Raw genomic sequence first — 15,243 nt, 5'->3', positions numbered from 1 at the left:
AGGTAGGACGCAATCCAAGCGTGGGCCGCGCCGGAGATGCCCAACTCGGAGAGGGTGGAGAGGAGGATCTGATGGTTAACAGTATCGAAGGCAGCCGATAGATCTAGAAGGATGAGAGCTATTATGGCCTGACTTCCGCTTCCCCTAAAGTGAATTCTCAGTAAGAACTCAACCACTCAGGTCGAAAAAGTTGGTGGATCACAGTTGTTTGGAAAAGGTTATTCTACAGAACTTGGTGTCATATTGGATTTAGATCACACAGTGTGATGGATCCAAGATGGTCTGTTTCTAATATTCTCTGTTTTTAAGCTGTGGCTCTATGGATCAGGATAAAACTGGAACTGACCAACTGGAATTAGAATTACATCTATTAAGAGTACAGTCCAAAAGCAGTGTCTCTCTCTCTCTCTCTCTCTCTCTCTCTCTCTCTCTCTCTCTTTCTCTCTCTCTCTCTCTCTCTCTCTCTCTCTCTCTCTCTTTCTCTTTCTCTCTCTCTCTCTCTCTCTCTCTCTCTCTCTCTCTCTCTCTCTCTCTCTTTCCTCCAGCCATCAAGACGAATGCGGTACGTAAAGGGGTGAGTATGAGGTGAATGGTGGTAAGATGTGGCCAGCACCAGTGGCGGTCCGTCTCACAAGAACAAGTCTCTCATCTGTCTGCCTATGAACTCTCCTGGTGAGAGGGGGCTTTCACACCAAATTGTTTGGAGTGGTTTTTCCCCTTAGTTTTGTTCATTTGGACTGGTGTGAACACTCTATCCGCACTTGGCAGCACACGAAACAATGGAGCGTGGTTCGCTCAAAAACGCTGCAGTCTGATTCCATCCATACCCTGGTGCGGTTCTCTGCAGGTGAGAATGCAGAGGCGTGCAGTATTATTGGTTGTTTGACTGCGAGCATTTGATTAAATGTACACAGTAGCATAATTTTGATATCACTGGAACATTATGTGTGTAACAATGCGTTTATGAGCGCATCCCATGCAGATTAGGAGAGACGGTCGCTTTGAGACACAACATCGGGAGTCTGTGTATTGATGGTCAGGGAGTCCAACCAATATAGGCTACTGAATATAGCCCCCGCATGTTGATGGATGACCAAAGCGAAAGTAATATGATGTTTGGGACACGCAAGTTATGCTTCTTGATAATCATACATGGATTTAACGTGAGCATTTTCTCCAATAAACAAATGACTTGTATAAACACTTGTATTGCATTTTAGTTTGTTTGACATTTGGCAATGTGAAACCAACCGGACCAAATGAAAAAAAAATGATTCGAACTATAGCTCAGTACTATGTGTGAAAACACCCTTTGTCTAAGCAAACTCTCCAATAGTCAATAGCTTCATCTCCCGTTCTTGGGCCTAATTCAGAAACAAAGTCGTCAGGTAGTCATTCAAAAATAATGTTATAAACAGTATTATTGCACACAGAATGAGTCCATGCAACTCATTATGTGACTTGTTAAGCAAATGTTTACTCCTGAAGGGGTTGAATACTTACCGACTCAAGACATTCCAGCTTTTCATTTTTTATTCATTTGTAAAAATGTAGAAAAACATAATTCTCACTTTGACATTATCGGGTATTTTGTGTAGGCCAGTGACAAAAAAACTCCACAATTGAATCCATTTTAAATTCAAGGTATAACACAAGAAAATGTGGTAAAAGTCAAGAGGTGTGAATATTTTCTGAAGACACTGTAGATATTGACATTTCTGTAATACAGTACCTCTGATTACTCCAATTTTCAGTGCTCTTGGCACTGTGACCTAAAACCAAGGGATAACATTGTCATTTCACTCTGCTGTGTCATTCCATTAGGGAGCTAGCTCATAGTCTCTGGTGTCCCACCCAAGACCCACATGATGATGCTCTGTCTCTCTCTCCGTTGTTTCCCTCGCAGGGGTTCACATCGCCCGCACAATCGACAAGACGGGGATGTCTTCCGCCACAGCCAAGGTCTTCTTCGATGACGTGCGCGTGCCCTGCAAGAACCTCATTGGTTAGGAGGGGATGGGCTTTAACTATCAGACAGTTAGCTTCTTTACTGGCTAATCGTTAGTATTCAGCTAACCACGGTTTGTGGTCATCAGCTATCCTTTAGCTCGAAAATCTATCGCCAGTTTTGTACGGCGCGGCTCGTACCGGAACATACCGGACCTATTTTTCTCTTCATGTCCCCGGATTTCATCCGCAAGCTCTGGACATTTATACCTGGATCTCGCAGCTAGCTGGCTGCTATCCGTATGACTATCGGCTTTCGTCGATCCCGGAGCAAACATCAATTATTCTGGAGCTAGCCAGCTGAAGAGTTCCATCAGTCACTCCTGGGCTACAATCACCTATCCGGACCCGTTTTACTGCCAATGTGGAGCCCCACAGGGCCTTCACAACTGGACTATTGACGTTATCTACCCGAGGGAGTTATCCAGCTGGCTCCTCTGTCGCGACGTTACCTGAACGCCCATCTGCGGTCCGCTAATTGGCTGCTATCTGAATAGATCTATCGGACAATTGTTTTTTCTTTTTCTTGGGCCTCTATAACTATATCTATTTTTTTGCAAATTTGATTGATCCCCTCTACCACACGGAACCCTACTAATCCTACCGACGGAAACGCACGAGGTGGCTAAAAACAGACCTCCATCCTATGCTAGCTTGCTACCGTTGGCCCGACTAGCTGTCTGAATCGCTGTGACCCCAACCAACCTCACTATTCACTGGACCCTTTTGATCACTCGACTAAGCATGCCTCTCCTTAATGTCAATATGCCTTGTCCATTGCTGTTCTGGTTAGTGTTTATTGGCTTATTTCACTGTAGAGCCTCTAATCCTGCTCACTATACCTTATCCAACCTATTAGTTCCACCACCCACACATGCAATGACATCTCCTGGTTTCAATGATGTTTCTAGAGACAATATCTCTCTCATCATCACTCAATACCTAGGTTTACCTCCACTGTATTCACATCTTACCATACCTTTGTCTGTACATTACACCTTGAAGCTATTTTATCGCCCCCAGAAATCTCCTTTTACTCTCTGTTCCAGACATTCTAAACAACCAATTCTCATTGCTTTTAGCCGTACCCTTATCCTACTCCTCCTCTTTTCCTCTGGTGATGTAGAGGTGAATCCAGGCCCTGCAGTGCCTAGCTCCACTCCTATTCCCCAGGTGGCTCTTTTGATGACTTCTGTAACCATGATAGCCTTGGTTTCAAGCATGTTAACATTAGAAGCCTCCTCCCTAAGTTTGTTTTATTCACTGCTTTAGCACACTCTGCCAACCTGGATGTTCTAGCTGTGTCTGAATCCTGGCTTAGAAAGACCACCAAACATTCTGACATTTTCATCCCTAACTATAACATTTTCAGAAAAGATAGAACTGCCAAAGTGGGTGGTGTTGCAATCTACTGCAAAGATAGCCTGCCGAGTTCTGTCCTACTATCCAGGTCTGTACCCAAACAATTTGAACTTCTACTTTTAAAAATCCACCTCTCTAAAAAGTCTCTCACCATTGCCGCCTACTATAGACCACCCTCTGCCCCCAGCTGTGCTCTGGACACCATATGCGAACTGATTCCCCCCCATCTATCTTCAGAGCTTGTGCTGCTAGGTGACCTAAACTGGAACATGCTTAACACCCCAGCCATCCTACAATCTAAGCTTGATGCTCTCAATCTCACACAAATTATCAATGAACCTACCAGGTACAACCCCAAAGCCGTAAACACGGGCACCCACATAGATATCATCCTAACCAACTTGCCCTCTAAATACAGCTCTGCTGTCTTCAACCAAGATCTCAGCGATCACTGCCTCATTGCCTGCATCCGTAATGGGTCAGCAGTCAAACGACCTCCACTCATCACTGTCAAACGCTCCCTGAAACACTTCAGTGAGCAGGCCTTTCTAATCAGCCTGGCCGGGGGTATCCTGGAAGGATATTGATCTCATCCCGTCAGTAGAGGATGCCTGGTTATTTTTTTTAAAATGCCTTCCTAACTATCTTAAATAAGCATGCCCCATTCAAGAAATTTAGAACCAGGAACAAATATAGCCCTTGGTTCTCCCCAGACCTGACTGCCCTTAACCAACACAAAAACATCCTATGGCGTTCTGCATTAGCATTGAACAGCCCCCGTGATATGCAGCTTTTCATGGAAGCTAGAAACCATTATACACAGGCAGTTAGAAAAGCCAAGGCTAGCTTGTTCAAGCAGAAATTTGCTTCCTGCAACACTAACAAAAAAGTTCTGGGACACTGTAAAGTCCATGGAGAATAAGAACACCTCCTCCCAGCTGCCCACTGCACTGAAGATAGGAAACACTGTCACCACTGATAAATCCACTATAATTGAACATTTCAATAAGCATTTTTCTACGGCTGGCCATGCTTTCCACCTGGCTACCCCTACCCCGGTCAACAGCACTGCACCCCCCCACAGCAACTCGCCAAAGCCTTCCCCATTTATCCTTCTCCCAAATCCAGTCAGCTAATGTTCTGAAAGAGCTGCCAAATTTGGACCCCTATAAATCAGCCGGGCTGGACAATCTGGACCCTTTCTTTCTAAAATTATCTGCCGAAATTGTTGCCAGCCTGTTCAACCACTCTTTCGTGTCGTCTGAGATTCCCAAAGATTGGAAAGCCGCTGCGGTCATCCTCCTCTTCAAAGGGGGGGACACTCTTGACCCAAACTGTTAAAGACCTATATCTATCCTACCCTGCCTTTCTAAGGTCTTTGAAAGCCAAGTAAACAAACCGACCATTTCGAATCTCACCATACCCTCTCTGCTGTGCAATCTGGTTTCAGAGCTGGTCATGGGTGCACCTCAGCCACGCTCAAGGTCCTAAACGATATCTTAACCGCCATCGATAAGAAACATTACTGTGCAGCCGTATTCATTGATCTGGCCAAGGCTTTCGACTCTGTCAATCACCATATCCTCATCAGCAGACTCAACAGCCTTGGTTTCTCAAATGATTGCCTCGCCTGGTTCGCCAACTACTTCTCTGATAGAGTTCAGTGTGTCAAATCGGAGGGTCCGGACCTCTGGTAGTCTCTATGGGGGTGCCACAGGGTTAAATTCTTGGACCGACTCTTCTCTGTATACATCAATGATGTCGCTCTTGCTGCTAGTGAGTCTCTAATGCACCTTTATGCAGACAACACCATTCTGTACACTTCTGGCGCTTCTTTGGACACTGTCTTAACAACCCTCCAGGCAAGCTTCAATGCCATACAACTCTCCTTCCGTGGCCTCCAATTGCTCTTAAATACAAGTAAAACTAAATGCATGCTCTTCAACCGATCGCTGCCTGCACCTGCCCGCCTGTCCATCATCACTACCTGGACGGCTCTGACTTAGAATACGTGGACAACTACAAATACCTAGGTGTCTGGTTAGACTGTAAACTCTCCTTCCAGACCCACATCAAACATCTCCAATCCAAAGTTAAATCTAGAATTGGCTTCCTATTTCGCAACAAAGCATCCTTCACTCATGCTGCCAAACATACCCCTGTAAAACTGACCATCCTACCAATCCTCGACTTCGGCGATGTCATTTACAAAATAGCCTCCAATACCCTACTCAACAAATTGGATGCAGTCTATCACAGTGCCATCCGTTTTGTCAACAAAGCCCCATAAAATACCCACCATTGCGACCTGTAAGCTCTCGTTGGCTGGCCCTCGCTTCATACTCGTCGCCAAACCCACTGGCTCCATGTCATCTACAAGGCTCCTTTGCACACCATTGTTTTTATTTCACCTTCGCACTTTCTTCCACTGCAAATCTACCATTCCAGTGTTTTACTTGCTATATTGTATTTACTTCACCACCATGGCCTTTTTTTGCCTTTACCTCCCTTAACTCACCTCATTTGCTCACATCGTATATAGACTTGTTAATACTGTATTATTGACTATGTTTGTTTTGCTCCATGTGTAACTCTGTATTGTTGTATGTGTCAAACTGCTTTGCTTTATCTTGGCCAGGTCGTAATTGTAAATGAGAACTTGTTCTCAACTTGCCTACCTGGTTAAATAAAGGTGAAATAAATAAAAAATAAATAAAAGATGCTGCAGTTCCAGGAAGAGAGACATTGGGCGGTGGGCAATAGTAAACAAACCTCTCCAATTCAGTCCTGTTTCTTTCCTCCCTCCCTCACTCTGCCTCTCTCTCTCCTTCCCATCAATACTCTACTCTGTCTTTCTGTCTGTGGGGGTTTTCCGGTATTCCTTAAAGTGTTTCTAGTTCAAGGAGAGACGTTGTCAATTTGAAACTTAATCCAAACGTCATTTTTCATAATGGGTTCAAAGGGTTTCCGCATGTCAGCCAGTGTGACGAAAGAAGGAAGTTCATAGCCAAGCTAAACCAGTTCAGAAACATCAGAGTCAATACAGTTACACAACATTGTTTTTTTTTCACTGCAGAGTTGACTTTCAGTTCATTCCAAGGACATTCTGGACATTCAGATTGGTAATTTTGCTCAGGAAATGAAATCTAATTCATTTAGGCATCTAATCAGAAAAGAGTTCCCATTGTCGCACTTCATGGACAAAATGCATGTGGTTTCCATGGTTTTTAAGAATGTAGCCAAGGTAATAACTGTAATTGAATGACCCCAGAGTTAATTTGTCGATTTGCGTTTTTCTGTTTTCTTTTTATTACGCGAGACGTCAGGATACTGTCTGTTAGAGGAGGCGCTGATGAGGAGCGGCAGGTACTGTAGCCTAGTGGTTAGAGCTTTGGGCAAGTAACCAAATTACTATTATTATTTAGACTGGGCTTGATAACAGTCTGAGTAGTTTCTTATCCATTTATTCATTGACTGTTACACTAAACACAAACCCATAGACACACACACACACACACACACACACACACACACACACACACACACACACACACACACACACACACACACACACACACACACACACACACACACACACACACACACACACACACACACACACACACACACACACACACACACACACACACACACACACACACACACACACACACACACACAAACATACAGACATATAGACAGACAGTTATATCTGTATATGCTCATTGATTTGTATCATCCACCCACTTCCAAGTTAAAACCAGTTTCACACAAGAGGGGATAAAATAGGACATGAACTTCCTCACACAGCAACTTAATCACAGCCTCTGCGTACTCCACCCTCTGTAATACAATTGACAAACAACTATCTGTATATATATATATAGACCCATTTCCCGGCCACATCATGAAAAGTAGAGCGGGCAGTTTGGAATCAGAAAGCTCTTTGTTTACCTAGAAGTGGATACGATCACATGCAATTTCAAATGCAGCTCATGCAAGTTAACAAACATGTAATCAAACAGGTAATCATCGCAGATGTCATCAGAGCAGTTGTTCTCAAATCTGTTCTCTAGGACCTCCAGACAATTTTGTTTTAGCCCTGATTAATCTAATCAAGGGTTTGCTGATTAGTTGTCAAGTTGAATCAGGTGTGCTAGCTCTGGAATAGATCAAATCCATAGAATGGCTGGGGGTCCGCAAGGAGAGGTTTGAGAACCACTGCATCAGAGGTTGATTACCTAGCAAGCTAGCAAGTACTGCTGAGCAAATCACGTTTTTTGATGTCAATATTTTTTTTAAACATTAAATGCGCTATGCATTATGTGGGTTGAATGCTGAGAATCATAAAACACGGGACGAGATGTTAAAAACTGTCCATTGTGCCAATAGATGGAATGCCGTGATGTTGACAGAGTGGCATGGGAGGTTTATTTCTTAGACTGGGGTAAGATGTCAATTTTGGGACACATCCTCAGTAGTGTGCCTTCGAATCAGTGGGTGTTTCGACCTTTAATCACTAAAGACCCTCATCAAAGGTGGCCAGCTAAAGGGTAATCAAGCCTTAGCTTGTGTCCCATGCCCAATTAAGATGTCCCACGGGACTATGCAAGGCAGGGGCGTCCTCTTCCCTGAGCCAACCATACAGCTGACCGCATACCTCATATGCCCTCCTCAAGTTGGAGGGATCTGAATTGGGTTCTCAGGTGGGGGTGGGGGGTCATGAAGTTATAGCCCAGCAAGGGTCCTTCCGTTTGATCCAGATCCACTGGCTGCCTCTTTCAGCTGCTTGAGAAACTGCTCTGACGGTCTGCCGCAGAGCCTGTCCATGGATTCCAAGTTCTTTCAGCAACCTGATGATGGAAGAAGCCACGAATCCTCTGCATCCCACTTCAACTGGCCAGACCTTTGCATTCCAGCCACACTGAGTTGCGTCTGCTGCCAACTCTGTGTAACGCAGTTTCTTGCGCTCGTAGGCCTCTTCAACAGAGTTTTCCCACGGGACTGTGAGCTCTATGATGTACACAGCCTTTCGTGAAGGGGACCAGAGTCCCGTTTTTTGATGTCAATATTTTTTTTAAACATTAAATGCGCTATGCATTATGTGGGTTGAATGCTGTAACAACACAGAATAAAACAATGAATAAAAGTCCCATGATGGTAGTGACTGCCCATTACTGCTTATCACTTATTAACCACAGTTTATTCACAACTTTAATTTAATAAAATATTTCAGTTGTTGCGTATGTTACATTTGTTTTATTTGATGACTTTATTATTTAATTCCAAGTTATCATCTCTATAGAGCTGCTATCTGACAAAATCAGGTTAATTAGTTCTTTAAAAACTATAAAAAGGTCAAATATCACTAGATTCTGATGTTCCCAGATTCTCTATGTTAACCGAGGGGTTTTCAAATTTCATATCAGTAGGGTAGAGAGAGGAAAAAGGGGGGAAGAGATATTTATGACTAAACCAACCCCCAGGCCAACGTCATGACAATGCCAATTACATGCACCCTCAAAACTTGAGCCGTCTTTGGAATTGTGTTGTGTGACAAAACTGCACATTTTAGCGTGGCCTTTTATTTTCCCCAGCACAAGTTGCACCTGTGTAATGATCATGCTGTTTAATCAGATTATTGATATGACACGTCTGTCAGGTGGATGGATTATTTTGGCAAAGTAGAAATGCTCACTAACAGGGATGTAAGCAAATTTGTGCACAAAATTTGAGAGAAATAAGCTTTTTGTTCAGTGTAGATAGAAACTGTCTCTGAGCCTGTTGGTATAATATAATAATAATAATATATGCCATTTAGCAGATGCTTTTATCCAAAGCGACTTACAGTCATGTGTGCATACATTCTACGTATGGGTGGTCCCGGGGATCGAACCCACTACCCTGGCGTTACAAGCGCCATGCTCTACCAACTGAGCTACAGAAGGACCACTATCAGACCTCATGCTCTGATACCATCTTCCCGACAGTAAGAAAGAGAACAGCTAGTGGCTGGGGTGTGTGTTTTGTCCTTCATGATGCTGTGGGCCTTCTTCAGGCATTGTTTCGAGAAAATTTCCTGAATAGGTGGGAGCATGGTCCCAGTGATGTACTGGGGCTTCTTAACCACCTGCTCGAGGGCCTTGCAGGCGTAGACGGACCAATTCCCATACCAGGCCGTGATGCAACCGTAATCCCCTCAAACGTGACATTTGCTTGTAAACAAAAAATGTCTCTATATTACTGTTAATTCCCCCTTCAGTTGTAACCATGAGGGACAACATCATCCAGGACACCATTCAGTTCACCAGACAGAGGAAGATCTTCAAGATGTCTGTTCTCTACCACCAGTCAGTCCACTTCAGACTGGCTGAGCTGGAGACAGAGATCGAGCTGCTGCACTCCCTCCTCTATCGCTCCACAGGTGGGTCTATTCAAGATAAGGTAATGAATGCGTCCCAAATGGCACCTCATTCCCTATGTAGTGCACTACTTTTGACCAGGACCCAAAAGGCTAGGGTCAAATGTAGTGCACTACACGGGGAAATTGTGAAATGTAGTGCACTACATAGGGAATATGGTACTATTTGGGACAATGACTGATTTCCATGGGGAAATTTTGTTTGCGGCTGGGCCTTTTAATGCATGCACACAGATTGTCACAAATACAATTTGATTCAATTTTTTTGTCAATATAGTTACGCAACAGTGATGTTGACTTTCGATACTACAGTAGTTAATTCCATGAACAATCTGGGTCAGATTGGTAATTTTGCTCCTCAGGAAATGAAACTTTAATAATTGAAGCATCTAATCAGAAAAGAGTCCCCATTGTCGTACTTCATGGACGAAAATAGTACGTGGTTTACATGTTTTTTAAGAATAGGTTATAACTTTCATTGAATGACCCCAGTGTTAATTTGTTTTTCTTTTCTTTTTTATTCGCAGAGGCGCCAGGTTATTGTCCATTGGAGGAGGTGCTGATGAGGTAATGATGTCAATCATCTGCAAGTACGTGGACACCCTACCCAAGGCCCCAGACAAGAATTGATGTCACAGTGCTGCTTTCCCTTGAGCTACACGTCAATCCAGAACATTAGGTGGATTGGATTATGCTGAGCCGCTGGACACAAGTCTATGGCCTGTGACATAAATGGGCAAAAGCGGTGAGGGAGGAGCACTCTTCTCAAATTGAACAGTAATCTCCCCCACTGTCATTTTGTCAACAAGGCAGCATGGTATGTTGTCCAGAAACATCTCTTTCCATTAAATATATGTTATAATTTTCAAACAAGGCAGATAGTGTTTTTATCAACAGCAATCACTTTTGCATGTGAAAACACAGAATCCTACTCATTACTCCACGTGGTAATTACGTGACTTCTGATTCGAGCCGACTTCGCTGTGGGTTTTGAACCGGGCACCTGGCTCCCGCTGGGAGGCAAGCCCGGTTCCAAAACGAATGCAATCAACTTTCACCCGGTGCAAAACACGCCTACCCAGTGCAGATGAATCTAATCACCTCATAGTTCCTTTTCTTTCACTTATCTATAATGACTGGATAGGTGGTAGCGATACCTCAACTTAGTTTCTGCCATTTTGCTTACATCTATCCAGTCTGTGAAGGGGAGTGAACAAGGTCAGAAGGAACAGAAACATTTTCTGAAATTTAATGTAGCCTTAGAAATCAAAGAACTGAAGGGCAATTTATAAAATCTTAAATTAATCCATTTAACCCCTCATCATGGCTATTGGGCAGTTTTCCATTTACAATATGATAATGCATCTACTAGACTACAGGGCAAGCCAGAAACATTTTTTCAGATATCTCCTCCATAGTTCCAACCTGGGGAAACATGCATAAGATTTCCATCCCATAAGATTATTCAGTATAACTTCGATTCCATTCATTGCCTTAAAGCAATTGAAAACAGCCCATCCTACAGATGTGAATTTATAATTATTGTGTGTTCTTTTCAATGTGAAGTGGAAAGGATTTGTAATCAATGTCAAAAATCAACTTTTGTCAGCACAGATTCGGTCCAATATTTGTAGATAATCTCAGGAATGCAATAAATAGTATGTACCGTTATTTGTATATAAGCTAAACACTGCACCTCAACTGAGCCTGAATATGTTCACGTCTACTTAATGAAAGTGGGGAAATGGATCTTACTCGCTGAGTCAAATTCAAAACATACATCTTGTTTATTTACATATAAAACACATTTACATTAAAGTTGTTCAGTTCACGTGGTGGAGATGAACGGTCGCTGTAGACTGGATAGGAAATGTTTTGAAGTGAGTGTAGCCTTATAAATTTATTCCTCAAAACAAATAAACAAGGTGTGTTTATAGTGAAACTCTACAGTTGAACACTATTGATCAAATGTCAGTGTCACACTGGATCAAGCAATATCTTCAAGATCATGACATCTATCTCACTTGCATACAAATAGCATTATGAATCATGCACTGGAGAGTTCCTCAGTGACTAGAGAGCTTAGTCGCATTTGTATATACAGTGCATTCGGAAAGTATTCAGAACCCTCGACTTATCCCACATTGTTATGTTACAGCCTTAATCTAAAATGGATTAAATTATTCCCCCCCCCTCATAAATCTACACACAATACCCATAATGACAAAGTGAAAATAGATTTGACATTTTTGCTATATACCTTATTAATTCAGACCTTCTGCTATGAGGCTCAAAATTGAGCTCAGGTGCATCCTGTTTCCATTGATCGAGATATTTCCACAACTTGATTAGAGTCCACCTGTGGTAAATTCAATTGATTGGACATGATTCTGGAAAGGCACACACTTGTCTATATAAAGGTCCCACAGTTGACAGTGCATGTCAGAGCAAAAAGCAAGCCGTGAGGTTGAAGGAATTGTCCTTACAGCTCCGAGATTGTTTCAAGGCACAGATCCTGGGAAGGGTACCAAAAAAATGTCTGCAGGATTTAATGTCCAAGAACATAAAATGGCCTCCATCATTCTTAAATGGAAGAAGTTTGAACCACCAAGACTCTTCTTAGAGCTGGCAGCCCGGTCAAACTGAGCAATTGGGGCCTTGGTCAGGGAGGTGATGAAGAACTCGATGGTCACTGACAGAGCTCCAGAGTTTCTCTGTGGACATGGGAGAACCTTCCAGAAGAACCACCATCTCTGCAGCACTCCACCAATCAGGCCTTTATGGTAGAGTGGCCAGACGAAAGCCACAACTCAGTAAAAGGCACAAGACAGCCCACTTGGAGTTTGAAAAGGCACCTAAAGACCATGAAACAAGATTGAACTGTTTGGTCTGAATGTCAAGCATCACATCTGGAGAAAACCCTGGCAGCAGCAGGGACTGGGAGACTAGTCAGGATTGAGGGTAAGATGAACAGAACAGAGAACCTTGATGTAAACCTGCTCAGGATCTCAGACTGGGGCGAAGGTTCACCTTCCAACAGGACAACGACCCTAAGTCTCTGAATGTCCTTGAGTGGCCTAGCCAGAGGCCAAACTTGAACCTGATCTAATATTTCTGGAGAGACCTGAAAATAGCTGTGCAGCAACACTCCCCATTCAACCTGACAGATTTGAGAGGACCTGCAGAGAAGAATGTGAGAAACTCCCCAAATACAGGTGTGCCAAGCTTGTAGAGTCATACCAAGGAAGACTTGAGGCTGTAATCGCTGCCAAATGTGCTTCAACAAAGTACTGAGTAATGGGTCTGAATATTTCTGTAAATGTGATCCATTTTGTTTTTATTGAATTTGCAGAAATGTCTAAACCTGTTTTTGCTTTGTCATTATGGGATAGCGTTTAGATGGATTAAATAGCTTTTCAATTTTAGAATGGTGTAATGTAACCAAAATGTTGAAAAATTCAAGCGGTCTGAATACTTTCTGAATGCACTGTATGTTACTGCTTAGCCTTACCAGATCACTAATTAACTAGATCACTCCGTTACAAATGAATCTAGAACATACCTCATCGTTAATGGACATTGTTACAATCGTGAATTTATGGTGGCGTCTATTAATTCCATCAGGGCTGTCTAAAATGAATAACAGCCATGCATTATTACCCCCTATTGTCATATTCACACATTGTTGGTTAAGTGCTCCTAAGTAAGCATTTGACCGTAAGGTCTACACTTGTATTCGGCGCGTGTGACAATTTGATTTTAACATTTGATTGTCATCATCCTGGTCTTCTGATCCAGTGGTGGACTTATGGCGGAGGCAGGGAGGGAAAAGCCGGGGCCTCCTGTAATGTATCACCTCAGTTTGATAAACCAGTAGAGGAGGGTAAAGACGAAGAGGCAGAAGAGCAGCATGTAGCACAGGAGCTTGGTCTGGCTTCCCCTGGAAAGCTGCTTCACTCTCCCAATGGTGGCCCCCAGCAAACCACCAGTTGAGTCAAAGTCTGAGTCCTGTTAGGAGAAGAAAAAAAAATCAATCCAGTGACATGTTTTGCTGTCCTGATACGAATTGCTCTGTGAAATAGCCGATCTGTTGTGCAATATCGTGAAATGATGCCAACTCAGCTTATTTTTTCATTTGTGCAATCTGGCAGAAGGGGGTACAGAAAGTGAGATGTGTGTGACTAGGTATTGAGCTGCTGTGTACTTATGCAGAGTAGACAGACAATGACTCACTTCCTTACCATATCATCCAAAATTTTGTTCTGGTACTTCACTTCGGTTCCAATATCTATTGACAGCTGTAGGACAAACATGGAATAGGTTAATCAGAGGACTTGATAACAATATGAGATAGCCAGATCTCTAAACCCCATATTATATCATTTCCCGGAGCCCTGCACACATTGACATGCTTACATGTTTCAAAGCGCTGACTTTGGCTCTCAGACCCTCTTGTAAGTGTTCATTTTCCTCTTCATACGCGCTGTACCCGCTGGCCACATAATTTCCAGGTCCTCCTTCGCCTGTTTGACATGATGTATAAAATCATTGATCTTACGTTAGCTAAATAAACTAGAAATATCTAGCTAACGTTACCTATGAAGGCCTGTCAAGTAGCATCAGTGTGGGTAACACGCTTACGCATTAAATTGTAACTTAGCTAAGTAGGTAAAAGACAGTTCACTAGTTAGCTATAATGCAACCATGATGACAATTACCAAAACAAGTTGGTCAGTAAGTGTAGTAGCTAGCTAGCCGGTTCTTTATACATATGTGAGCTAGCCAGCCTGCTAACTAGCCCGAATGAGCGTTCTCCATTGAAAACGATGGACTAAAACAGAAACTTACCCAAACCTGCGCGTCGCATTTTGATGTATTCTATCAGAGATGTCCTATCTTTAAGGTGATAGCTAATGTCAGAGATTTTATCCGAGCAGCAGTAGCTATTTTTGTTGGTAGCTGGCAAGCTAACACTAATTCAACAAGACCGGAAACGCCACGACATCGTACGGAAGCCGATAAGGCAATTACAAAAATTTCATCGCAGAGGATTCAATTATATTTTTACTTCATCACCGCACCCGAGAGCAATAATAACGAATTTAAAATATTTGCCCTCAATTAACAGTCACAGCGAGTGCAATGGATGTCATGACATAAACAAATAGATAAATTAGAGAATAAATGTAAAATCTACAATGGGGAATTTTATTTTAGGAGTCTACAAAACCCAAAAGGAATTGATCATCTGTGCAAGCATGGTGATTATAATCTGTGGATTGACTGCATTGTTTGAATGGAATGTTGTCATATTGGCAGTTAAAAAAACATTTATGGAATCAATTCTTCTAAAACTGGTTGGCTTGCTAGCTAACAAACATACAATGCAGATAAATTCTTGAAATTCATTATTTTACCCAATATTTAATCACAACACTGGCAAACCATGGCTG

The 15,243-nt window shown here is 42.7% G+C and overlaps 1 protein-coding gene and 1 pseudogene across 1 annotated transcript; one reads left to right on the top strand and one right to left on the bottom strand.

Annotated features, from left to right (window-relative positions):
• Positions 1–10,361, top strand: part of LOC124043094 — a 30,835-nt pseudogene extending 20,474 nt beyond the window's left edge.
• Positions 10,362–13,055: 2,694 nt separating this feature from the next.
• On the bottom strand, positions 13,056–14,804 carry LOC124042720 (BET1 homolog). The gene is made up of 4 exons (XM_046360819.1): positions 14,639–14,804; positions 14,207–14,313; positions 14,032–14,088; positions 13,056–13,798 (listed from the first exon to the last, which is right to left on the bottom strand). The coding sequence occupies exons 1-4, from the start codon at positions 14,655–14,657 to the stop codon at positions 13,643–13,645; spliced, it is 339 nt and encodes a 112-aa protein (XP_046216775.1). The 5' UTR covers positions 14,658–14,804; the 3' UTR covers positions 13,056–13,642.
• Positions 14,805–15,243: the final 439 nt, after the last annotated feature.

This window comes from Oncorhynchus gorbuscha, linkage group LG09, assembly GCF_021184085.1.
Source record: "Oncorhynchus gorbuscha isolate QuinsamMale2020 ecotype Even-year linkage group LG09, OgorEven_v1.0, whole genome shotgun sequence".
NCBI lineage: Eukaryota > Metazoa > Chordata > Actinopteri > Salmoniformes > Salmonidae > Oncorhynchus > Oncorhynchus gorbuscha.
Note: the sequence above shows the minus strand (reverse complement) of the source record. Positions and strands in the feature narration are given on the sequence as shown.